The sequence below is a fragment of the Panthera pardus genome, unplaced genomic scaffold, assembly GCF_024362965.1.
Source record: "Panthera pardus isolate Hobbes unplaced genomic scaffold, ASM2436296v1 HiC_scaffold_8, whole genome shotgun sequence".
NCBI lineage: Eukaryota > Metazoa > Chordata > Mammalia > Carnivora > Felidae > Panthera > Panthera pardus.
This window is the reverse complement of record NW_026527013.1, coordinates 62,737,086-62,763,508: the sequence shown is the minus strand read 5'-3', so window position 1 is coordinate 62,763,508 and position 26,423 is coordinate 62,737,086. Positions and strand designations below refer to the sequence as shown.

At 56.2% G+C, this 26,423-nt stretch overlaps 1 protein-coding gene across 13 annotated transcripts in view; it reads left to right on the top strand.

Annotated features, from left to right (window-relative positions):
• Positions 1-26,423, top strand: part of TNS3 (tensin 3) — a 215,542-nt gene that overhangs the window by 141,010 nt on the left and 48,109 nt on the right. For 12 of the 13 annotated variants that reach the window (XM_053897586.1, XM_053897594.1, XM_053897588.1 and 9 more), the window contains 4 exons: positions 4,892-6,130; positions 14,929-15,101; positions 15,911-16,037; positions 16,126-16,209. In XM_053897586.1, coding sequence (XP_053753561.1) covers positions 4,892-6,130; positions 14,929-15,101; positions 15,911-16,037; positions 16,126-16,209 — 1,623 coding nt within the window. The remainder of the gene's footprint in view (positions 1-4,891; positions 6,131-14,928; positions 15,102-15,910; positions 16,038-16,125; positions 16,210-26,423) is intronic. The other variant, XM_053897593.1, reaches the window with a different exon arrangement.

Genomic DNA, 26,423 nt, shown 5'->3' with positions numbered 1-26,423 from the left:
CGATCCCACAAACCGTGAGGTCATGACCTGAGCCAAAGTCTAGAGTCGGACGCTTAATGGGCTTGAACAAACCTGACACAAGAATAGAACGTAAGATTCAGGGTCAGTATGTGGAAAAAAGAAAGGAATCCAGGTCGCTATATAAGTCCGTACGGTTTGTTCTTTGTTTTGAGTGGACTTTTGTTGGAAGAGGGGCCCCGGGACAGTGGCCCATCCTGCCCATCATTTCTGTGCCTTTTTGGGGGCTGAGTGGTCCGTGTCTGGGAGAAGATTCCGCCGTTCCCTTTGGCTGATTTTTAACACACCTGTGAGCACAGGTGGGTGTTGCTTAATGTGTGTTCAGCCAGCATGGGAAGGTACGTTCTCCTCTGTTTTGGTTTGTTTTTGGTATTACCCAGGTTCTTGCATTACTTCTGAAATGTTTTCTGAGTGCCTCTTTCCCTCCTGGTAGGAAAGCCCCCTTCCCAGGGCAGGTGGGGGTGGGCAGGGTCGGGGCGGGGTCCCAGCCTGTTCTGTGTTTTCTTCCTTCTTGTTCTTTTCCAGATGATAAACCGCCCTGCTGTGTCATTCAGCCCTAATCAGAGCTGAATTATTGTGTGTTTGATTTTTAACTAGGCCCTGGGGGCGGGGAAATCATTACCAGGCAACTCCCAGGCCTCCTGTGGAAAGGAGCCTGGGGTTCCGGCTGGAGGGGTGGGGGCAGCTCGAAGGGAAAGGTGACAGGAGAGGGGGGAATGGCTTGGGGGGAGTTGGCTGGTCCCGGGCTGGACCAGTGAAGGCAGTGAGTCTGTATGCCCAGCTGCAAAGCTCTGAGCACAGGGGCACTGAACAGGTGCCGTCCCCCTCGGCCCCTACCTTCTGGGATCAGGGTTTTCCCTGGCGGAACAAGGATCAGTCAGATTCCCTTTGAGCTGGAAACACAAAGTTAAAACGAATTGTTGAACTGTATAAAAAGATGCCCCGGGGGCAGAAGAAGCCACTGGCTGCACCTTCCAGAATCTCAGTCCTGAGCCACACACCCACCCCCAGGGGCCGCTTCTAGTGTCCAGTTCCCAGATGGTGCGGAACTTGGAAGCCTGGCGCCTCCTTCCCTCGAGGGGCCGCGTCCTCCTTGACCCTGGGCCCAGCCACACCTACATGAGGGACCTGGGACCACAGCTGGAGTCTGGGCTGCATCTGGGCCCTGGATAACACTTTGCACTTTTCTTTTCCAGACCTGGGCCGCATCATAAGGGGCCCTATGCCATCCTCAAGTACGGGCATCCTTAACAGTGGCACGAGGCCTCTGGGGGCTCTGCACAGGGGGGTGGGGCCTGAGTTAGTGTTTTGGGGAGGGGAGGGAGGGCTGGGTGGGCGGCCACGCAAGCCCGTGGCGTTGGGCTCCCAACCGGGAGGCTTTTCACCACCCATGCCCTGCTGTTTTCATGCTGGGTCTCTGGAAACACGACAGCAGCCCAGTGTAGGTGACGTGGGGCTTTCCCGTGTGCGGTGCAGAAGCCAGAGGTGGGCCGTGAACCTGCGGGAAGACGCGGCTTATGGGGAAGCCTGCAGGCAGGGCAGCGGGGGAGGCGGGAAGTGCAGAGACACAGTGCCATCGTTAATGCACCCACTGTATGCCAGGGCTGTGCCCTCCTCACTGTCGCGCCCCGTCCTGTGGCCCCCGACTAGCTCCTCTGCCTGCCCAGGGACACACTGGGCCACAATGTGTTTTCTTTGATGTCTTGGATCCTCGGATTGGGTGCCCTCCGGTACTTCTGCAGCTTTGCTCTGTAGCGTGGGGAGACCAGCCAGCAGCATGACTACCGTCCTGGGCCAGGCTCACGGGGTCGGGGGGGTGGGGGGTGGTCCAGTGTGGGGGGGCACCGCTGCTGGGAGGTGGGGAACCCGGGCTGCAGCCACGTCTGCCTTCACACCCTGCTGCTGTGTGTTTGTCTTGGCCTAGTTAGTGGTTTTCAGCTGTTGCCCACAGAGATGGTGGAACTTTCCAGAATAGCTCCCCAGTTTTTCTTCCGTGAGAACATAATAGAGCATTGCGTCTCTTGGTTACTTGGTGCCCACTGGGTACCAGGATCTGTTCCCTAATTTTGTGGATACCACCAGTAGCAAAAATCCCCCAGGCCTCCCAGAGCCCGTGTTGTGGTGGGGGGCACAGACAGTACATAATATGTGTGCACACCTACAGCGTGTTTGCAGGTAGTTGTACCACAGACAAACAGAGGAAGCCCCCTGCCCCAGGGGAAAGGATGGTCAGGGAAGCTCTGCTGAGGAGAGGAGGGAACGAGCTGGGATGGAGAGCAATGGAGGCAAAGAACAGCATGAGCAAAGGCCCTGGGGCAGGGGCAGGTGTGTGCCTGCTGTGGTCTAGGAGCAGCGGGGGGCAGGGAGGGACTCCTGGGCTCTGTCCACCTGGGACAGACCTCTCTCTGCCTGCTGATGATAGCTTACTGGCACCCTGTGTTGTTCTCTCCCGTAACCGCCCTAAAAGATGGGGATAATTAGTCTATTTCGTAAATGAGGAGCCAGGGGCTTGAACAGAGAGTGAGCTGAATGCAGGAGCATAAATGCGGATCGGGACTCCCATCTCGAGGCTGCAGGGGAACAGGGACATCTTGTTCCTTCAAGTGAAAAACCAGTCCAGATGCTTCTTGTAGAAGTGCTAGCCCTTGGCCAGAGTGCAGGGTGGGGGCGTGGGGGCCCCAGACCCCTCCCCTCCTCCTCGCCCCACAGCCAACTCCCCCGCTCCCAGATCACAAGTGGGTGTGTCTGTGGGCACATCTGGACAGTCCCCAGAGCTCCTGGGCCTTTGGGAAGACCCGAGCTCTGACAGAGGGATCCCCAGGTTTGGGCAGGTCTGTCTTGGGGCTGTGCTGCTTCCTGTTCATTTCCTGAAGATGGGACATGGGTCTTGCAACCTGTGTGTGTGGTAGGACGTTTAGGCGGAAGCCCGTGGTGGCATATGTCTGCGTCCTGTCCGCACTGTGGGTGGGAAGGTCCCTGAGCCCCCTGGGGGCTACGGATCCAATGTCCTAAGTGCTGGGTCTCACACAGAGCCAGTGTGGGGTCATAATGCGTTTGCTATTGTCTTGAGATGGCTACTGAGGGTAGGGCTGAGGGTACTGAGGGTAACTGGGGACTCCTCGGCCCAGGGCATTTCGGGTCCTGTACCCATCACACAGACCCTTCCTTGTGGACCATTCCTGGCCTGGGGCTGGCCAAGGGGTTCTAACTCAGAACAATCACTGGAAGAAATTTTGTACCATTCATTCTTGGTTTCCTCTTTTAATTTTAATTTTTTTAACTTTTTAGTTTTTTAATTTATTAAAAAATGTTTTTAATGTTTATTCATTTTTGAGAGAGAGAGAGAGAGTCAGAGACAGAGCATGAGTGGAGGAGGGGCAGAGAGACAGGGAGACACGGAATCCGAAGCAGGCTCCAGGCTCCGAGCCAATGCGGGGCTCAAACCCATGAGATCATGACCTGAGCTGAAGTCAGACGCTTGACCGACTGAGCCACCCAGGTGCCACTTGACCGACTGAGCCACCCAGGCGCCACTCTTGGCTTCCTTTAAAAAGTCATTGCGCCTGTGCGTTTATTTGAGATTTAGGGAGAAGGATGTGGAAGTCATGGATGCACAGTTCTGGCAGGTGGGACGCGCTTCTAGAATTCGTGACGGCCGCCCGGCTGTGCGGCCCAGTGGTTTTTGCTCTGGCCAGACACCCGCCGGCCAGGCCTGCTCGGACCCCTCTGTCCGTCGATGCGGCGGGGTCGGAGATTCATACAGAGCTGCCTCCAGCCTCACGGGGAGGGAAGGCTCATGCTCCGTGGGTCTCGCAGGGGCTGATGCCTCCCGGCGCCAGAGGGGCTCCCACGGAAGCCAAAGTGAATGTGTGTTTTCTCAGGCCAGTGAAGCCCCTCATCCGCGCGCTGTCTCCTCACCCTCACGTCAAGCCTGCAAGTAGAACACACCCTCATTTGCAGCCGGGGGAGCACGGGCCATGGGAACATGGGCCCTGCAGGAGTCCAGCCGCATGTCGGAGCATGACCTGGGGCTGCACATGTGCACCCAGCCTGCACTTCCATGGTCGCGGGCACCTGGCCCTCCAGGCCCGGAGCCGGACCTCAGGGTGGGTTTCTCCAGAGGCCCAGTCACCCCTGGATGTGGTGGCTCCCAGGTGCCCAGAGCGTGGGTGCAGCCCTCGGCAGCTGCCTCGCTCTGGTGTCCTTGCCGTGTCCCAGGGGGCAAGAGGGTGTGGACACTGGCTCTCCCGGGACCCCTCTCTGTGCCTGCCCGTCCGTAGTTAACAATAGTAGCGGGGGGTCCGCTCTTCCCGCCCTGATGCGAGGCCTCATTTGTGTTTCCCAACTGTCCTGCCAGGCGGAGGGAGGTCAGTGCATGAAGATTCGCTTCACCCTCCCGGTGGAAGGACACCGCTCCGTGGGGCAGTCCCGACAGGCCCCTGCCTGTCTCTCCCCACCGAGGGCTGGCCGGCCCCTGTGTCCCGTGCACGATGGGTTCTCGCCTCCTGATGATTTGCAGGCTCGGCCGTGCTCAGGGTTCAGGCTTGTGACAAAATTAACTCCCAGTCCTCCAGGCAGGATGACTGCTAAGCTTGGAGAATCTGGAAAATTCTCTAAGTGATGGCGCTCTTTGCATAAAAAGGTAGAAAGAGTTCTGGAGCCTGAAGCTGCTAGAATTGCTTGGGTGGTGCTCGCTCTGCCGGTGTGTGGGGGGGAATGCAGAATTTTGGGGTCCCGGAGGAGTACTTGTCCCCGATTACAGCGCATTGTCTGTTACGGGTCTTTTGGTTCAGGCAGGTGCACATGTGCGTCCCGGGAGCCTGAAGGCCGCTTTCAACCTTGACTCACAGCCGGTCTCCGTTTTCTCCCCCAGTGCCGCACACGCAGGGCCCGGTCGACGGCAGCCTGTATGCCAAGGTGAGGAAGAAGAGTGCCTCAGATCCCGGCATCCCAGGCGGGGGCCCCGCCGTCCCTGCCGCCACCAGCCCAGACCACGGCGACCACACCCTGTCCGTCAGCAGCGACTCTGGCCACTCCACCGCCTCCGTCAGGACCGACAGGACGGAGGAGCGGCTGGCTGCAGGGCCCAGGCGGGGCCTCAGTCCCCAGGAGAAGGCTGAGCTGGACCAGCTGCTTAGCGGCTTTGGCCTGGAAGATTCCGGAAGCCCCCTCAAGGATATGACCGATGCTCCCAGCAAGCACGGCGGCACACGCCACGTCGTGCCGGCTCAGGTGCACGTGAACGGAGACGCCGCGCTCAAGGAACGGGAGACGGACATCCTGGACGACGACATGCCCGGCCACGACCTGCACAGCGTGGACAGCATCGGGACCCTGTCGTCCTCGGAGGGACACCAGTCGGCCCACCTGGGCCCCTTCGCCTGCTACCAGAGCAGCCAGAACTCCCTCCTGTCTGACGGCTTTGGCAACAGTGCTGGCGAAGATGCCCACGGCGGCCTCGCCCCCGACCTGAGCCTCGGCGTGGACGCCCCTTTCGAGCGGGAGCGGGCTTTCGGGATCCGAGAGGCCAAGCAGCCGCCCCCGGCGTTGCGGAGGCCCTCCGTGTCCGCGCAAACGCAGGCCTACGGGCAGAGCGGCTACTCCACACATACCTGGGTGTGCCAGCAGCAGATTGTGGCCGCCCAGCAGTACAGCTTTGCTCCTGACGGGGAGGCCAGGCTCGTCGGCCGCAGCCCGGAGGACGGGTCCGGCCTGCTGCAGGCCCAGCCCCGGGTTCCGGTCACCCCCACCCGGGGGACCGGCAGCAGAGCGGCCCCGCAGAGGAGCGTGGGCCCCGGGCCCCACCTCCCCGATGCACAGCGGCCCCCTCCCGGCAAAGCCTTCAAGCCCAGGTTTCCAGACGTCAGGGTCCTGAACGGAACCGGACCAGAGCCCGGCGCGGACCCCTCCCCGGGCTCGCCCACTCTGGACATCGACCAGTCCATCGAGCAGCTCAACAGGCTCATCTTGGAGCTGGACCCTACCTTTGAGCCCGTCCCCACCCACATGAACACGCCGGGCATCCAGGCCAACGGCCCCATGCCGCCCGAAAGCCTGGGAGGCAGGCTGTGGGATGCGGGAGAGGGCCCCGGCAGGGCCCCGGTGCGGCAAGGTGAGCGGGTGGTTGCACACTGCATTCATGCGTGCCTTTACAGAATGGAGCCTCGAGTGCTGGGCTCTTTTCTGGGTCTGGGGGAGGCCCGCAGGGAGGGCCCCTGGGCACGACCATGTGGGGACATGTCAGTAAGTGCACAGTCCTGAGCTGGCTTTGCTGGGAGCAGGGGGCTGCTCATGGCCAGGCCCAGAGGGTGGGGGGCTCGGGCGTAGGGAAGGATGGAGGGAGGGGCGGGTTCCAGGCAGTCAGGGATGAGGGGATCCAGGCACCGTCTCTATGCGCCCCTGCTGCTGTGGGGCCACGCTGACTTCAGGAGGCTAGGGCTGCAGGGTCCTGAGCCCCAGGACGTGTGGCGCAGGGACCAGGGCGGGGCCTTGCTGTCCCGCTGTGGGGCCTGGGAGGCCGAGGTGGCTGTAGCAGACAGGCGGTGACCTCGGGGTGTGTGGCTTCGTGAACATAGGGACAGGTGTTGGGACGGGGTCTGTGACTTGTTCTCTGTGTCTGGGTGGCGTAAAGCTGGGGGCCGCGGAGAGCTGGCGGGTCAGCCTGGGAGGGCAGCCAGCGGGCAGCGGTGCTGGGACGGATGGAGGCTGTGAGGGGCAGGGAGCCGCGTGTGGAGGCTGCGGGGAGTCCGGCCGGGCGTCCAAGCCTGCGCGCCACCAACGTCCGGGGAGGCCGAGGACAAGACGCCTGGCCGGGCTCAGGCAGGGTCTGGACCCAGCGCCCCCTCAAGAGCATGGTGTCCACGCGAGGCCAGGCCGTCCTGCGCTGGTATGTCAGCAGGCTCCCTGGGTCCCTGCTGTAAGCGAAGACGGGAGTCACAAAGCGGGGGACACTCTCACCTCCTCGTCCTTCTGTGTGTGGGCCCGAAGGCCACCTGTCCTGCTGAGCCGGTCACACTAATGGCGACCTTGCCGCTCTCTGGCGTTGCTCTCTGGACCCCCTTCCTCTCCCTCAGGGCCCTTCGCCGCCGGGATGGATTCCTGTCTTATGGTTGAGGTTTGGGAGGCGTCGAGAGATGAAGGGACCTGTCCAGCGTCCCCTGCAGTAGAGCAGGAATAGGTCCCTGCCCCCAGGCGCTCTGCCTCTTCTGAGGAGGATGGTGGTGATGGAGATGATGACAATGGTGACGAAGGTAGTAATGGAGGAGATGGTGGGACTGATGATCACCAGGGTGATACTGGTGTTGTTCATGACGATGGTTAACAGCGAGAGTAAGCACTGTCACTCTGAGTGCTCGTGCTGTTCCAGGCATTATGTTTGAGCTTCCCTGCGTCACGTGTGATCTCGGCACCTACCGTGTGGCAGGTGCACAGAGCTACTGTCTGTCTGACCCTGCATGGCATGGCTGAGCCCTTCTTCCGCTAAACTCCTGACCCCACCACGAGCCAGGAAACCCCTTTGTGTCCCGGCACACGGTGTTGTTTGTCAGCAGGGGGTGTGGTGCTGGCGGAAAAGTGGATGGCTCTGCCGAGTTGGGCCCTTCAGGAGGTTCATCACAGGACAGTGTGGGGAGCCTGGCCCCCATCCAGAGCTTTCTGACGAAAGCTTTGACCTGGTGAAACGGGGTGGGGGTTGGGGGGAGTTGGGTTCCGTGCTGTTTGCTCCCTCTGTACCTCTGTGGCTCCCTCGTGCTGGTCTGACTCCCTGGCTGTGGCTGACGTCTGTGCACCCCTCCCTGCAGCCCGGTTAGGCGGTTTCTTGGGTCACATCCGTTAAGTGGGGGAGACGTCACCTGATGACACCAGATAACCGAAGAAATGACTCAGTCTGTGAAATTTGTGGTCCTGCTGACGGCAGACAGTGGGCTCTGTTTTTCCCAGACCTTGAGGGCTCCTTGCTTCGTGTTGCCGAATACTTTGTTCCTGTTACGTCACCCCCAGCCCACGATTACAGGACCCCGGCAGGCCCCCATCCTGCAGGCGGGACTCACTGCCGGCGTCTTCATGTGCTTCCACAGATGAGGGCGTCTGTCTCTCTAATACTCCCGAGTCAGGGGACCTGTTTATACTGAGGGGAATTCAGAGCAGTGAGAAGCAGCCACTTGCAACGATCGATTGTGGAAGGCCCATCCGTTTAAGTTATGCGTTCAACCCCAAAGCGAAGGGATCCGCTGTGGGATCGTGAGGGTTTGCTGGCGCTCAGAAAGCAGCTTGAATCCGTGGCCCTGCACACCTTGTTTCCCGTGGGAGAGACCCGCAGACGTGCCACAGCCCAGGGTCACGTCAGCGCCAGGATGGCTGCCTCTGAGCATGTCTGCAGGGCGGGGGGCCCTGGGTGGGAGCCTGGCAGTGAGGCCTGCCTGTGGAGATGTCGGAGGGGTGGCCGCAGCTCCTACCCTGATACCGGGTATTAGGAGAAATGGAAGAGCCCGTGGCATTTTGGCGTAGGAGCCCCCGGAGCGCCCTAGACCCGCTGCGTCCGTGGCGACTCTCCAAAGCCCCGAGTTTAGTAACTTGCGCAGTGCGCATCCCAGCCGAGCTCATTGCCATCAGCAGTCAGGCCCGGCCCCAGCCCCTGGCTTGTTTTCTGACTCCACGCGTTGGCCTGTACCAGGTATTTCGTGCGTGGAATCATACAACGTGTGGCCTGCCGTGTCTGATTGCTTTCACGGGCATCCGCTTTTCCACGCTCCTCCATGGTGTGGCGTATGTTAGAGCTTCGTTGCCGCGTGGGGCTGAATGGTACTCCCCTGTGTGGTTGGGCCATGTCACGTGTCTCCACTCATCCGAGCGTGGGGGGCTGTCGTGAATAGCGCCGCCGGCAACAACCACGTACAGGTATTAGTCGGGATGTTTTCAGTTCTTGAGTCGAACCTCCAGGCCACGTGGCAATTTGTTGTTTAACATGTCTTGGGGACCACCCCCTCACATGTTTGAAAGTTCGCCTTGGAGACCCTCTGGGCTCTGGTGTGGTACAAGCAGCCGGTCTGTACAGGTGTGATGGCCCCAGGCACCCTCACTTTTGGACAGGTGCCAGTTTATTTTTCAGTCCGTGGATAGAGGGTGGTGAGATCCTCTCTCACGGGGTAGGGAGGTCGTGACTTCTGAGCAGGGACGGGCCCGGGAGTGTCCCAGCTCCTGCTTCTGTTCAGAAGTCTCGTGCGTCATTTCTCCTTCCAGCCCAGCAGCCGGCACCTGCCCGCACGTCCACTGAGGGCGGCCCTGCAGGTGGACAGCTCTGGCAACCGTCCTCCGTCAACGCCACGGCTGCTAAAAATGGAGATGACATGTCTGAGGAGACCATTTGGGGAGGGGAAGGATCATTCAAAAGGAAGATAAATTCAAATAAGCAAAAAAGGGAACTGAAGCCAGGCCCTAGCCTTTGCTGATGGTGTCTTGAGTGTAAAAGTCCCGTGTGAGGGGCGCCTGGGTGGCTCAGTCGGTTGAGCGTCCGACTTCGGCTCAGGTCATGATCTCATGGTCCGTGAGTTCGAGCCCCGCGTCGGGCTCTGTGCTAACAGCTTGGAGCCTGGAACCTGCTTCCGACTCTGTGTCTCCCTCTCTCTCTGCCCCTCCCCTGCTCATGCTCTGTCTCTCTCTCTCTCTCTCTCTCTCTCAAAAATAAATAAACATTAAAATAAAAGTCAGGGGCGCCTGGGTGGCTCAGTCAATTGAGCATCCAACTTCGGCTCAGGGCATGATCTCGCGGTTTGTGAGTTTGAGCCTCGCGTCAGGCTCTGTGCTGACAGCTCAGAGCCTGGAGCCTGCTTCGGATTCTGCGTCTCCCTCTCTTTCTGTTTCTCCCCTGCTCGTGTGCTCTCTCTCTCTCTCTCCCTCTCTCTCAAAAACAAAGATTAAGAAAAAAAATTGAAAGTCCCGTGTGAGTCAAGGCATAATCTCACCTTTTGGCGGCTCTCTGGCTTCCCCCGTATGTGCTTGAGGTCCTAGCTTAGGGGAGTGAAACATGCGAGGTGTGTTGCTCAAGTTTCTCATACTGGAAGGAGAGACTTCCTAGCTTTTCGGACATACCGTTTCCCTCTTGAGCAGGCCGTTTTGCAAGCAGCACTAGCTAGCTGACCGAGCGCTTCAGTGTGTCCGGTGAAAAGGCCTTTCAGTGTTGCAATGCAGAGAGACAGGCTTGCCTCACTTGGCCTCTTAGCATCCTTCTGCCAGTGATGGCCCGTTCCCGTGGGCTCTCTCGAGTCTGGGCTGGGGTCACAGATGGTGGAAACAGCCCCAGAAGCAGAGGTCTGTGCTGCTGAAGGCCGTTCGTGCTGTGGTCCTGTGTGGTCGTCAGCGTTAGGAATTTTTTTCTTTTAATTTAAAAATCTTTAATTTTAAATTTTAATTTAAAAATTGTTTTAAGTTTTATTCTGAGAGAGAGACAGAGAGAGGGAGCAGGCGAGGAGCAGAGAGAGAGAGAAAGAGAATCCCAAGCAGGCTCCATGCTGTCAGCACGGGGCTGGAGCTCACAAACCACAAGATCTGGACCTGAGCCAAAACCGAGTCGCATGCTTATGGGACCGAGCCCCCCAGGTGCCCCATCACTAGGCCTTTCTAACAAACGCCTCTTAGATCTGGCCAGCCAATCCCTGTTTCCGTTTAGGCAGAAATAAAGCTCGCCGTGTCCTCCTGGAAACTTTCAGCTAGGAAGGGTGGGCCTTTCCCTGTCATGCTGCCCCTTGACCTCTCCCACTGTCTCTGGAGGAGGTGGGTGCGTTTAGCTGAATGAGCTGAAGTCCGGAGGCGGAGGCCACAAGCACACCGTGGGGCGGTGTTTGGACTTTGTTTGTTTTCACTCCTAAGAATGCACGGGAGTTTCCACAACCGGCTGTGCAGGCCTGTGTGACGCAGGGCTTCACTCTTCTCTGCTTGTATAAAGACAAATAAATAGCTTGAGGGCACCTCGCCTTCTGCCGGCCCAGATGGGAGATAAAGGTGCTGTTCTAGAAGGTCATGGGTTTCTGTCTGCTCTAGAGCAGGAGCATGGCCACTTTCTGCCCCTAGAGGGCCAGGTTGAGTTGACCGGGGTTGTGACGGGGCATCAGAATTATCCTAAGCGCTCCCCACCTGCACGACTCCAGTGTGAATTCGGGCTCGACCGACCCCAGCTTCGGTTCTCAGCCTGGTTGTGTGTTGATAACACCGGGAGGTTCTAATCTGGGCCCCCCTCCCCGCAGGCTCCACGGGAAAGGCGGGGAGGTCTGTATGCCAGGAATTTTAGTGCGATTCTAATATGCAGCTGGGTTTGCGAACGGCTGTTTTAGATATGTGGTTCTAACTGGGCGTGGGTCCCAGTCCCCGGAGGCTGACCCAGTGCTGGGTGAGGCGGGAGAGCCCCGCCCGCAGGTGACTCCCCTACCGCCCAGGTCTCCAGCCCTGCTGTGGAGTTTGGAGGATGGAGGGGGTCCCATGCCAGGGACCAGGGTGGTGAGTCCTCCTTCCTGTCACAGTATGTATTTCGGTGGGACGGAGGAGGGGCTGTGACCCCACCCTGTAGGATCTCAAGTCCTTCGTAGACCCGATCAGATGGCCCCCGTGGGGTGGTGCAGGGAGGGTACGGGTGGGTTCTGAGTTACCGAGGGTGACGTTATTGCCCACCTTCTGGTGGTGAGTGGTGTAAGTTGCATCCGCCGTAGACTGAGTGACTGGGTGTGCGGGGGCTGAGGCCACCTATCGTCCTGTGTGCATGGCCCAGTCCCAGCGGGGCTCCATCATTGCGTGTCCCCTGAATGCCTGAAGGACCCAGCCTTGCTTGAGTCTCAGGCTTAGCGAGCTCCTGCATCCCTCAGTAAGCCTGAGCCTCCTCGAGCCTGGCTGAGGCCCAAGTGACACCTGAACAGTCCAGGGTGTGACCCCAGTACCTCCCCCCTCCCCGGGAATAAAGTCAAATTGCAAACATGAGACATACTGGTGTTTGGGAATGGCAAGGAGGGGGTCTCCCGGGGACACCTGCCCCACTTTAAGCCTGGGAAGTAGTGTCCGGTGGCGGGAGGAAAGGAGACCAGCCTGAAGACACGTGCATGCCCAGCACGGGGACCGCAGGGATTGGCGGCATCCAATTGTGTGACCATCGCGTGGCGGGCCACATGCCGCATGTGGGCAGGAGAAGCAGGTCCCCGGGTGGGGCAGGCTCATAGCAGCCGGTAAAGGAGGAGCCCTCTGACCCGCCCTCTGTGGACATCGCACTGAGAACGTGATCAGGGCTGGTGGGCGGATGTGCAGGTCCCAGGGATTTTCGTAGACCCCTGCGGCCCTGGACTGCCGTGTTTTCTGCATCTATTCCAGCATCCTGCGTGACCCTGCAGGGCTGGTGAGGTCCCGGCGCCTTGGCTACTGGCTGGGAAGAGGCAGGAAGCAGGTGAATCTTAGTGTGGGGGAGGGGTGGGGGGTCTGAACAGGGATGTAGGGCTGGGACAGGGCAGGGGGTGCGTGGGAACAGCAGGTGCCCAGGGGCCCAGAGAGGGAGCCTTCTCAGAGCTGACCCCTCCCCGTGGGGGGGCTGAGCCCACCTGCTGGTGTTCTCAGCATGCAGCTTTAGCTCAGAGAGTCTCTCCTGCCTTCATTCAGTCTCTCGTTTTCTCCTTTCCCTGGATTTGACTTCTTCACTGAAAAGGAAAAACGTGGGCACCACCGGGGTGATGGCGCAGGTTCTCCATACAGTTTGGGAGTAGGTGTGCAGCATTTCGTTATGCAAGTCAAGTCCAAGGGAGGCCCTCCCGGCAGGTGGGCAGGCCTGCCTTCCAGTTTGCCCAACGACCGAAGGGCGGGCCGCCTGTGTGTCCGCCTCTGGGGACACTGTCCTGCCCTCGCTGGGCTGTGCGCCCCCTACCAGCCCCGCCCCCCAGACGTGGCGCAGACTTGGGCTCTGGCCCTAAGCAGAGAGACAGTCACCCTGGCACAGAATCGGTTCTGCCAGCGGGAGAGCCACAGAGACGCATCGGGGGGTGGGAATCGGCACACAGGACCTGGCGGAGCGGAAGGAAACCTTCCTCCTGGGAGACCATCTGCGTCTTATTTTTCTGGCTTTGAAAGTAATACATATCAGGGGCACCTGGGTAGCTCTGTCGGTTAAGTGTATGACTCTTGGTTTTGGCTCAAGTCACGATCTCATGGTTGGGGGGTTCGAGCCCCACGTTGGGCTCTGTGCTGACAGAGCAGAGCCTGCTTGGGATCCTCTCTCTCTCTCTCTCTCTCTCTCTCTCTCTCTCTCCCTCTGCCCACACCCTGCTCGTGCTCATGCACTCTCAAAATAAATAAACAAATATTAAAAAGTAATACATGTCATTAGAGACAACTTGAGAGAAGGTGGAAACGAACAAGAAACATGAATGCTGCCTGGAACCCCACAACCAGAGACAGCCGTCGATGAACATTTTGGTGTATTTTTTTTTACTCCTCAAAGTGAACTCCTAACTTTCCATGCTGCAGGTTCACTCGTCTTGCCCTGCCCACCTGGCAGGGGTCGCTCCTGCTGGCCTGTCCTTGTGCTGTGGCCACGTCTCACACCTGCCCCGTTTCTCCAGGAGTGTCGCCCTGGGATGAAGGCTCTTGGTCCCAGAGGAGGCCAGGGACTGTCACCGAGACAGGCCTGGCCTCTGCTGACTATGTGGCCTGTGTTTTTGCCCCTTTGGGAAGGGAAACTTTCATGAGATGCTTCTGTGCAGATCACAGCCTGAAAATGCCCCCCACTTCCATCGAGCATGCTCTGGGCCCCGTTCCGGCAGACCCTCAGTGGCTGCCTGGGCCCCATGCCAGCAGCAGACCCTCAGTGGCTGCCTGGACCATGCTCTTACAGGCTCAGAAGCAGGAGGTATTGATTCATGCAAACGATGGGTCCACAGGTCCCTGGTGCTCACCTGCCACTGGACACTTGTCCAGTCCTTTCTCGGTATGGTGGGTGCGTCCTAAGGTTCTGTCCTGCCCCCAATCCGGCTCAGCAGCGGGGGGTGGGGGGGTGGGGGGGTGGGGGGGGGCTCGGTTGCAGGAGCTGCTGGTTTCTGGCGGGGCTGCCTCGTGCACCCCAAGGGTGAGGACGCCCCTGTCGCGTGCACATCCATCGACAGCAACCCCCGTGTCTCCCTGAGCAAGCACCACCGACCAGGCATGAAATTAAGGGTGAACGAGTTAACAGATGTGACGTTACTATCCACGTGTGCTGGGGTCGTGCGCGTGAGCAAATAGGGGATGGACAGGGTGCCAAGGTAAAGAGGCGGGACAGCATCTGAAGAAGGGAGATGTCTGTGCAGGCAGGTGCGTACGTGGGCGTGTTCATGAGTCAGGGAAACATCTTGTGTCTCTGCTCCGTCCTGGGCTGTCCTAAAGCAAAATGCAAGTAGTCTGACCCCAAAGTGGACCCCGAAGCCTGATAAGGGGTGAGGGGTCTCAGATCATAAAGTCCCCAGGCGCCTGCAGCCATCAGGGGGCCTGGCCGGGTCGCATTCTAGCCACCAAGGATCCTCCGTGCGCCCTTGGCGAGGGGAGGGCGGGCTCCGTCCTGGCCTCAGGTGCACCAAGGTCCCTCCTGGGAGAAACAGGAAGTGAACAAAGGTAGGTGAGACAGTGGCAGGTTGGGACACCACACTCGGTGACAGAAGCCAGACGGCAAAGGACACGTGGTGTGTGATTCCGTTTATAGGAAACGTCTGGAACAGGCCAGTCCACAGAGGCTGCCAGGGGCGGAGGGAGGGTGCGTGGGGCTTCCTTTTGGGAGATGAAATGTTTTGGAACTAGAACAAACAAAAAGTGAAAGAAAATAGGAAGCACCCTTTGAGAAAGTGTGGTCGGGTCTTAATTAAGGTCTGTGTGCTCCCTGCAGTAAAATCACCTGCAGCCCACGTGTCTCTCTGTCAGGCTCCCCAGGGGATGAGCCACCGGGCGGAAGATTCCGGAAGCTCAGCCTCGGGCAGTATGACAACGATGGTGCGGGGCAGCCGGCCTTCCCCAAGTGTGGATGGGGAAAGACCCCGGGTGCGGAACAGGCTGTGAGCCTGGCGCCTTTCCTGTCTCCAGCGGACGCCAAGGAGGTACACACTGCCACCTGACAGCGGGGCCTGCACACTTCCCGATCGCGGTCCTGTTGACACCCCAGAGTCCCTCCTGTTTCACAGATGGGGTTCCTCCCGGAAGAGCAGGGGGTGTGGTCGGGAGAGCCCGGGTGCACGGCCCTCCCCAGAGGGCACGGCGTGGCCACCGTAGGCTCCTCTGAGCCTCTGCGCCCTGATTGCACAGTGGGGTGAGGTGGGAGCGGGCAGGTGGCTGAAGGTGGACGGCGGTGGCCAGGGGCACACAGACTCCCCGGGAGGGAAGCAGGAAGTGGGTCGGGGTGGGTATGGGACCCCGTGGTGGGATCCACGGAGCATCTTCCAGGGGGTGCGGCTGAGATATTGCAGGTAGATGGGTCGGAACCCGGTACTCTGAGCCCTCCCCTTCCGTGTCTTCCTCCTCGTCGGGGGTTGGGGGGGGGGGATTGGAGCCCAGAATAGACCAGAAGAGAGCCGTTTGGGATGAATACTTCCAGACTGTTCTCTGTGCCGTGGGTGTGTCTGTGTTCTTTCACGTACCCACCGGCACACCACAGGTAGCGATGATTTTTATCCTGTTTTTCCCCTGGGCGCCCGCGTCCCCGAGCTGAGCCGTCTCTGTGTGTGTCCGGGGGTGGACAGGCCGCAGGGATGTCCCTCTTCCTTCGTGTTACTGAAGCTCTTCCCAGTTTTCCGTGGCCGCCAGTGGCAGAGCTGTGCGTGGGGACGCGGCCTCCTGTCCCCGCACGGTGGGCCAGTCCGGGCCCGCCGTCAGGAGGTGGCCTTCACCTGACTCCCTGTGCCAATTCCAGACGGTGGCTGCCGCGTACCCCCCAGACCCCGATGGGATCAGTGGCAGGAACTTCTCTCCAACCAAAAGCAGCAGTGACTCACCCTCTCCCACGCCCGCGTTTCCCGTGTCTCCGGAAACACTGTATGGTAAGAACCGGAGCCAGGCTCGCGGTGGGCAGGGCGCCCCATCAGGGAGGACGCGGCCACAAGGGCTCCGCTCTGCTTTCTTTTCCAGTGACGACGCCCCCGCGTTATGCGCCGTTCAGCCCGCCCGGGTCGCAGACGGGCAGCGCCAGCGGTCTGTACAGAGGCGCTCACGGTAAGAGTCTGTCCTCCCCCCGCCCGGGCGTCTCACGCAGAAACCTTTTCGCGGGTGTCCAATCTCCAGAGCCTGGAAAGCGAGGAGGGCTGTCACTGTGCCGTGCAGATGCTGGGGGCTGACCACCACCTGTGTCCTGTGGGTGCACGTCTGCGGTACATCCCGGGTCTGCCACTCGAGCAAGCTGGGAGGGGCGGTGGGCTCTGGGGCGGAGAGTCCCTGCTTCTCCACTCCTCCCTGCCCAGAAGCTGGAAGAAGGCCTGCCCTTTACAGAGGAACTGGGGCCCCAGGGCCGGGGAGCTCCCTGCTCCGCAGCAGGGCTGCCCGCCTGAGACCCCCAGCCGCTGTCCTGGATCTTCCCAGGGGAGTGACGGCTGTCGGGAGGGGTCTGTCGCAGCCCCCGAACACTTTCCATACGCAGCGCGGTGTTCAAGTACGACATGTGGGCCCCGGGAGGGAACGGTAGCTGAGCAGCAGTGAAGGGGCCGCTCTACACCCCTTCTGCGGACACCCCCCCCCACCACTTGTCTTGAGAGTCCAGGACGGGCTGACCTCAAGCATGACCTCAGGCACATGGAGAGGGGCTATAGTTAGAGCCCAACGTCCATTTAGTATTATTTTTTAAATGTGTGTTCATTTTATTATTTAAAATTTTTTTAATGTTTATTTATTTTTGAGAGAGAGACAGAGCATGAGCGGGGGAGGGGCAGAGAGAGAGGGACACCCAGAATCCGAAGCAGGCTCCAGGCTCTGAGCTGCCAGCACAGAGCCCGATGCGGGGCTCGAACCCACAAACAATGAGATCATGACCTGAGCTGAAACGAGACGCTCAATGGATTGAGCCCCCCAGGCGCATTTGAAAATCTTTCTTCTCTGTGAGTGTGGATTCCTTCTGCTGGTTTTCTCCTGCGGAAGAAGGCACCCTGAATGGTCGTCTCGCACAGTTTTTGGGAGAGCACGTAACTCCCGCCTCCTTCCCCAGCAGTGGTTGTCGTGACGACAGCTGGTGCCCTGTCCTTCCTTTCCTAGAGAAAACCAGATCTGTGCGTCCTTTAGAGGAAGGGCTGTCCTTCTCCCCAAGTCCCCTGTGGCTCCAGGACCATACTGTGTCTCTGTCCGCGCAGAGCCCGGCGGTCACACTGCCCCCTTTCCTAGCAGGTGGGAGTAAAGCGCGGAGTAGGGAGAGGGTGCGCGGTGCTGGTGCACGTGTGTGTTCCGTAAGCGTCATGCGGAGAAGTCTGTTCTGTACTGGGACGATGTAGATGGTGGCAAACACAGGGACTTCGTTCCCACCTCCTCCCCCACCAGCCCACCACGACCGAGGGCTGATGTCGGTGTATCGAGACCAGCTTTGTTGGAGACGTGCTGGTGGCAGCCGGGGGTGTGGATGATCAGCCCGAGGACAGAAAATGCCGGAAAGAACCTTCAGGTTGAGCAGCAGCCCCTGACTTGGCCTCTGGGGTCCCTGTGTGGAGTATCAACCCTTCCGGAACTTGAGAAAGGCCTGGAGAGGGGAACGGTGTGGGTGGGGCCGGTGGGGCCCACGGCCCCACGCAGCCAGCACACGTTCGACATCAGCATAGCCAGCGCGTCGTCCTAGTTCCTTCCCTGTGTAAATGTCCCCGTGGGAGACGTAGGGCTTTGATTTCAGATACAAGAAGCGAACGCGTTACAGGGAGTGTATTTCATCCTAAGAATACCCGTGAGTCTTCTGGAGTTTTTGTCCGGCCGTCCTGACGCAGTTGGTCCTTCATTCTGGGCGGCGGGTGACTCCCCTGGGTGGTGGGTGACTTCCCCGGACCGCGGGTGGCTCCGTGGTGACTGCACTAGCTCATGCGTAGTCCACGTTGGCTCTGTGTTCTTCCCAGTGTGATTTCTCTCACGTTGTGGTCACGTGACGGGGCCGTCCTACTCACAGGTGAGGAAACTACACAGCAGACACAGGTTCGCCTCACTCCCCAGCCGGGGGCTTTTGATCCAGGGTGTTAGAGTAGACAGGATTCGGTTTTCACTTTCCTCAGCTAGACCAGGAGTGACTTCGTGTCAGTGCTGGGAAAGCACAGGGATGGTCTCAGGGGGCTGGGATTTGAGTCCTATCATGGAAGAACCATGCCTCCGACTCAGCGCCCCTCTGAGCCTGTTTCCTCATCTGCAGGTACAACAGTGCCTCGTTTGGGACCAGTGTGCCGTGTCGGGGTGGGATCCGCCAGGCAACTTAATGCCTGCTTCTGTGTCACTTAGAGCCAAATGCCACTGTGTGGACACACGAGAGGATTTGCTTTAGATCCGCATCTAGAGGGTGGTGCTGTCATCCTTGCATGGACTAGATGTTGTTTTCCCCCGTTCCTCCCGCAAGGTGAGACTGCACACCTGGCGGTCTGTGTGGAACAGGTGCCAGAGGCTGAATGGTGGGGGAAAAAGCAGACTGACCATGGGTACTGGGACCACGGAACCCGAGGGGACCGCATCCTGGGATGTGAAATCACAGAGCCAGAAGAAAGCGTGCCATGCTTCCTCCCGGTAACGGGAGAATTCCCAAACACCTGGAAATGAAGCAGCCCGTAATTCGTGGGTCCAAGAGGAACTCTCAAGGGAAATCCGAAAGCATCTTGACCTGAATACAGCAAAAGTAAAACATTTCAAAATTGGTGGGAGAGACCTCAAACACAGTGCTGATGGGAAAGTTCACGGCCATAAACATACCCGTTGTCTGGAATGGGTATCTTTGAACTCCTGCCTCCAGGACCCCAAGATGGCCAGAGGGGAGAAAATAATACATATAAGCAGAACCAATGAAATTACAATAATATAATAGATAATATATAATATAAGATCAATGAAGTTATGAACAAGGAAATGAGAAAAAGTAAATGAAAAAAAAGCGGCTTCTTTGAGGAGATCAGGAAAGCACAGATCTCTCTCTGTCTCTCTAAAGACAGACAAAAAAGGGGGAAGCACAGATTAGTAATGTCAGCAGTGAAGGGGGGGGCCTGTCACTGCAGACCCTGTGGACAGGATCGGGACAGTGGCTCCATACCCAGGGGTTAGTGGTGAGCACGTGTGGTGACCACTCGCCCAACGTGAAACAGACAGTGTGATGCTTTGTAACTATCAAGGAAATTGAATTTGTAATTTACACATTTTCCCCCGGAAGAAATCTCCCGGCCCTGATGGTTTTACTGGAGAATTGTACCAAATATTTAAAGAACAATTAACACTAATTTTACACAACCCCTTCTAGAAACATAGAATTCGTTCTATGAAGACAGAGTTACCCTAGTACCAAACCCAGACACAGACAACAAAAAGGAAAAGATAGACCGATATCCCTTATGAACAGACTCAAAATCCCTTAACCAAACATGAGTAAATAGAACCATAGTATATATAAAAAATTACACACCTTGACCAAATGGGATTTATTCTAAGAATGCAAAGCTCCTTCAATATCCATCAGTGTAATCCATCATACTTAATGGATAAAGAAGAAAAATCACATGATGTTATATTCGTAGATGGGAAGGAAATTTTTTGGACAAAATCCACATCTGTTCATGACTGTAAATTCCCGGTAGAATAGCTCAGAGGGGAGCTTCCTCAGCCTCAAAAAAAGAATCTTAAAAACCCTGCAGCTTGCACATAATGCTAGAAATTCTACAGGGGGCATTGTGCAAGAAAAGGAAATACAAGACGAGAGTGGAAGGGAGGAAATAAAACTGCCCCTTCTTGCAGATTCACGATTTATCTTTGTGGAAAATTCCCAGGAATCTATAAAAAAAATCTCCCAGAACAATTAAGTCAGCTGGTTGCAGGGCACCAGAGAAACACACAAAAATCAATTATATTTCTATATACCAGCAGTGAACGCATATAGACTTCAGTTAAATATACAGTGCTATTTATAATAGGTCGAAAAAGTGAATACTAAAGCGTAAGCCAAAGAAAACATGCAAGTCTCATATGTCGAAAACTCCATGGTGTCGGTGAAGAATAATCAAAGAAAATATACATAAGTGGAGAGAAATACCGTGTTCATGAGTTGGAACACTCACCCTGGTGAACATGTTGGTTCTTCTCAAACTTATGTACAGTTTTAACACAATTCCTATAAAATCCAAACAAGGTTTTTTTTGTAGATCTAGGCAAGACAATTCTAAAGCTTATATGGAAATGCAGGGGAACTAGGATAGCTAAAATAATTTTGATGTTTATTTATTTTTAAGAGAGAGAGAAAGAGAGACAGAGCGTGAGTGCGGGAGGGTCAGAGAGAGAGGGAGACACAGAATCTGAAGCAGGCTCCAGGCTCGAAGTCATGAACTAAGAGACCATGACCTGAGCCAAAGTTGGACGCTTAACCGACGGAGCCTTCCAGGCGCCCCAGGATAGCTAAAATAATTTTGAAAAAGAATAAAGTAGGAGGCATGGGCTAATAACTAAGTTCTAGACTTTCTGGGTCACCAGAAATCAGGACTGTGTGGTGTGGGGTGGGGCGTGGTACAGACACAAAACCAGTGGAATGGAATAAAAAACCCCAAAATACACCCCCACAAATATGCCCAACTGATTTCTTTTGGAAAAGGTGCAAAAGCAAGTTCAATGAAAGAAAAACTGTCCTTTTCACAAATCTGTAGCCACTGGGGACCCACAGTAAAAAAAAAAAGGGGGGGGCACGCCTGGGTGGCTCAGTCAGTTAAGCCTCCGACTTCAGCTCAGGTCATGATCTCACAGTTGGTGGGTTTGAGCCCTGCATCTGGCTCTGTGCTGACAGGTCAGAGCCTGAAGAAGGCTTCGGATTCTGTGTCTCCCTCTCTCTCTGTGGTCCTCCTCTGTGCTCGCTCGCTCTCTCTCTCTCAAAAATAAGTAAAACAAACAAACAAAAAAACCCCAAAAAGAACATCAACCAAAGTCTTGTATCTTATACAAAAATTAACCTTAAATGGATCACAACCTAAAATATAAAACTATAAAACTTTTAGGAAAAACAAATAGAAAATCTTCGGGATCCCAGGCTAAGCGAGAGTTAGCATTCAGAGCACAAAAGGAAAGATTGATAAAGTTAGACACCATCAAAATTGAAAGAGTTTGCTTCAGGAAGAGACTGCTAAGAGGCTGAAAGGGAAACATCAGACTGAGAGAAAGTCTTTGCCCTCTACATACTGAGAAACAATGTGATCAGAACGCGGGTATAAGCCCAGAGACCCCTCACTGAGGAGGATGGACAGACAGCAGATAAGCATGTGAAGGACGTCCAGCGCCATGAGCCACCAGCGAGATGCTAGTGTAGACCTCGGGATCACTACGGACCTAGCAGAATGGGAAAAATAAAAAATAGCGTCAGCACCAAATGCTGGTGAGGATGTGGAGAAATGGGAAGTCTCATTTACTGCTGGTGGGGGTGTAAAATGGTGCTGCCTCTCTGTGGGAAATGGTCTGGCACTTTCTAAAAAAAAAAAAAACAAAACAAAACAAAAAACAAAAAAAACTATGCAGTGGACCCCTGAGTTTTTATCCTGAAGAAATAGACTTCCAGTCACACAAAAACCCCTCCACAGGGATTTGTAGTGGCTCTGTTTTTAGTAGCCCACAGCTGGAGACAGCCTAGATGTCCTTTAGCAGGTGAATGGTCACACGGTCCGAGCTCCATCCACACGGTGAAACCCAGCCAACTCCTGACAACATGGAATAACCTGGATGAGTTTCCAGAGCAAAGTCATTCCTTAAAGTTGACATACTGTATGGTTCCATGTCTGTAACGCCCTTGCCATGGCAGAATTGTAGAAAGAATTATAGGGTTTTCTAGGGGTTTATAGGAAGGACAGAGGGGGGAAGGATGTGGGGGAAGGTGTGGTTTTAGAGGGGCCCTTGTGGGTGAGGATGTTGCCTGTGTTGGCTATATCAACGTCAAGGTCCTGGTGTCCTTCTGTAAGATTCTGCCTTTGGGGCAAAGGATAAGGAGGATAGGACTATTGTCAATAGTGCTGCTATAAACATTGGGGTGCATGTGCCCCCCCTTTGAATCAGCATTTTTAAAAATTCAGTCTTTCCTTTTAGTTATTTGCTTAGTTATGTATTTAAGTTTATTTTTGAGAGAGACAGAGAGAGAAAGCACACGTAAGGGAGGGGTAAGAGAGAGAGGGAGAATCCGAAGCAGGCTCCAGACTCTGAGCTGTCAGCACAGAGCCCCACACAGGGCCCCAGTTTGCCAACCGTGAGATCATAACCTGAGCTGAAGTCAGATGCTTAACTGACTGAGCCACCCAGGGACCCCTTGAATCAGCATTTTTGTATCCTTTGGATAAATTCCAAAGTAGTGCAATCGCTGGGTTGTAGGGTAGGATGAATGGATAAAGATGTGATGTACGATGGAACGGAATAGTACTCAGCGATGAAAAAATGACATCTTGCCATTTGCAACAGCGTGGATGGAACTGGAGGGTATTATGCTGAGTGAAAGAGGTCAAGACGAAGATATCGTATGATTTCACTCGTGGAATTTAAGAAACACAACCAGATGAACACAGTAGTAGGGGAAGGGCAGGAAAACTAAGATGAAAACAGAGGAAGGCAAACCATAAGACACTATTAAATACAGAGAGCAAAGTGAGGGTTGATGGAGGGTAGGTGGTTGGCGGGATGGGCTGGCTGGGGGATGGGCATTAAGGAGGGCACCTGTTGCAATGAGCACCGGCTGTTACATACAAGACGAACCACTGGGTTCTCCTGAAACCAATACTACACTCTATGTTAACTTGAATTTAAATTTAAGAACTTCTAGACTAATATAATTTTTTATTGCAAAAAAAAGGGGGGGTATGGGGCATCCTTGTGTAACGCTTGATAGCTGTGTGTGAATTTACAAGGGGCTCAAACTCTTAAGTTCGGTGTAAATCCCACTGGGGGAGACGGTTCAGGTGTGGTTGAAGAGAGAGTATTGGCTGCCAGTTGACCAGCTGGGGGTGGGGGGGTGGTTTCTATCCTATGGTTCTGCCTCCTTCTGTATGTGTTTGGGATTCTGCATGATGAGAAGTTAAAGTATAGGTAAGAGAGTCCTTGGTGGTGGGTGCGGTCCTCACGCGTGCCCTGGGCACTTGTGGTCAACCAGCCCCACTCTCCTGGAAGTGCAGGGCGTGATCCGGGAGGATCAGTGATCCCGGGGTGGCGAGGACCCCAGGAGAGGACCCAGTGTGTTTGGCCAGTTCACACCGGTTGTTGCCTGTTGAGGAGGTCTGCGAGTTTGAAGCGGGAGCAGGGCTAAGCGCTAACTAGGCTAAGGGAGAAATAGCGGGTTTCTCATTTTGTTGCTGTGACCATTACAGTCTCAGGGACGTTCTGGCTTCGTTTCAGCACACAGTTAGCAGAACTCTACTTTGTAGAAACCCTCTCTGTGTCCCTCTGAGTCTGCAGAAACCCAGACCCACCAGACAGGTGTCAGAGAGGGTGATAGGCACCGGTGCAGGTGGGAAAGACAGCCTGCAGGGGAGATCTGGGCTACACTTCAGCACAGGGACAGGTCAGTGGGTGGAAAGTTACTGAGAGGCAGGGCAAGGGAAGGGGGTGTTTTGCAAAACTGGCCCAGCAGGATTCTTGCTGCTGGAGGGCAGAGGCTTGGACACAGGGTGGGGATGACTTTGCAGAATCCTGGCCACATCAGGGCGCTCTGAGGCTGGCTGGCCAAGGGGCCTCTGGAGAAGGGGCTCCCAGGTCCTGAGTCCTGTTTGGTCACAGAGGCACTCTGTCGCAGGTCAGGCCCATCCTGCAGCTTGGCGTCGGGTGCAGCGCGTGCTCCCTGGGCCACAGGTCCTGTGCTCTGGTCTCCCTCTGGCCACCTGGTTTCAGTGGCGGCCTGCCTGGCGGAGCCTCCTGCCATTCATTCACCCCTCACCAGACACCAGCCCCTCCGCAGTGAACAAGCCAGATAAACAGAAAGTGTGTCAGCATGTGCGCCAGGAGTACTGGGAGATTCAGGAATGAGAAGCCGGGGTGGGGGTGGGGCGAGAGTCAGAGCCCAGACAGCCCCTCCCTGCTGTTGGGGGGCCTCAGTAAGCTGCTCTCACGGCGCCTGCTCAGGGACCGAGGGACATTTAAACACTTGTCCCAAATAATCAGCACTTCAATCTGAATTCAGATCAGATACTATTTAATTCTCCAGGAGGCGGATTGTAACCACCAGGGGTGCTGGTTAACTGGAAGGATTGGGGACAGGAGGGGACACAGGGTGGCGTCCTGTGAGGTTTTGAGGTTTCACATTTGACGCAGGGAGCCCCGTGAGGACGGAGACGGGCAGGTCTGACCCACCCAGGACCCTCCAGCGCCAGCCTGCAGTGGCAGCCCCGGACGGTTGATGGTGTGTGTGTGTGAAATGCCCCTCTGACCTGCCTGGTTACGCCCGGGAAACACGTGCACGCGGGGACGCCATCCTTAGACTTCTCAGCGATTCCATAATGGACCCTGGGACTCTGGTTTATAGTAAGACAGATCTGGTCTCCAGGCGCGCTTCCGGCACAGCTCCCCAGCCCTCGGGGTTTCCTAAGTGGAGGAGCAGAAAGGTGTCTCTAGTGCTAACAGGAGTTTGGAAAAGCACCTGGGGGTGGGGGCTGGTTGCCACGGAGACCGCCCACGTGGTCACAGGGGCGGGGCTGTCAGCCCCACCCCCTGACCTCGGGAGGAGGGGCTGCAGGGAGACCGCCCACGTGGTCACAGGAGCGTGGCTATTGGCCCCACCCTCTGACCTCGGGAGGAGGGGCTACAGCGGGACCGCCCACGTGGTTACTGGGGGAGCTGTCGGCCCTACCCCCTGGCCTCGGGAGGAGGGGCTGCAGATTGGATCCATCACCAATGGCCGATATTTCATCAATCAGGCTCCTGTAATGACACCCCCATAAAACCCAACAGACGGGTCCCGAGAGCTTCTGGGTTGGTGAGCACGTGGAGACGGGAGGACAGTGGGCCCCGGGGCGGCAGGGAGTTCGGCGCCCCCTCCCCATCCGCGCCCTGGGCAGCTCTCCCTTCCCTCTGTTCCTGACTTAATCCTTTTACAACACACCAGCGATCTAGTGAGCGATCTGTCCCCCGAGTCCTGTGAGCGGCTCCAGCCAGTTCACCAAACCCTGGGAGGGGTCGTGGGAGCCTCTAGTTTGTAGCTGGTGGGTCAGAACCCAGGTGACACGTGGACTGGTGTCTGGAGGGGGGAGGGGCCGTGCTGGAGGATGACCCCTCAGCTTGGGGGGTCTGACGCTGTCTCACCGGGTAAATGGTGTCAGTCAAGGCGAATTGTAGGAGCCCCAGCTGTGTCGTGTCGGACAATTTCTTGTTGGGGTGGGGACCCCCTACACACTTTGGAATTGGGTGTGAAGCTTTTAAAGCCTCAGGAGGAAATGTGCTTCTTGAAAACAAAGTTTGAAGACCTTGCGTGAAGGGGTGATTTGCTCGCAAGCCTCATACAAGAAAAAGAGACAGAATGATGGAGTTCAGGATGTGAGCTGTTCTGTCATTTCTGATCCAATACTTAGTCTTGATATTTGTTTGCAAAGTGGGGAAAAAATGAGAGAATGTTTCATTATAAAATTTGCCTCTGATGTGATAGCAGCTTCAAATTTAATCCATGATAGATTTTTTTTTTAACTAGAGTAAAATGGAACATAAAACTAGCTGTTTTGTTTTTCAAGTTTATTTATTTATTTTGAGACAGAGTGTGTGAGTGGGGGAGAGGGAGAGAGAGAGAGAGAGAGGGAGAGAGAGAGAGAGAGAGAGAGAGAGAGAGAGAGAGAATGAATCCCAAACAGGCTCTGTGCTGTTGGTGCAGAGCCTGACTTGGGGCTTGAACTCACGAACTGTAAGATCATGACCTGAGCTGAGATCAAGAGTCGGATGCTTGACCGACTGCACCACCCGGGTGCCCTGAGACCAGGAGGAATTCTGATCCCCTGGCAGGACAGAGTATATAGGGCTTCACCCCTGGTCTTGGGGTAGTGCTGCTGGGACCCCTTGGAGTTGTATTCAAAGGGCCGAGACAGGGGACGTTTGCCAGAGGGAGCAGCCTGGAATGTCTCATTGAGAGAGAGTACTTGGAGGCAATGCTTTCTTTTTGTTTAAATAAAAAAAAAAGGTGTCATTCTTCAAAGCTTGACAAATTGCAGAATGCTTCCACCAAGCATCCCCTTTCCTTCCTGTACCCGAGTTGGCTTTTTTTTTTGAAATGCGATGAACTTGCGATG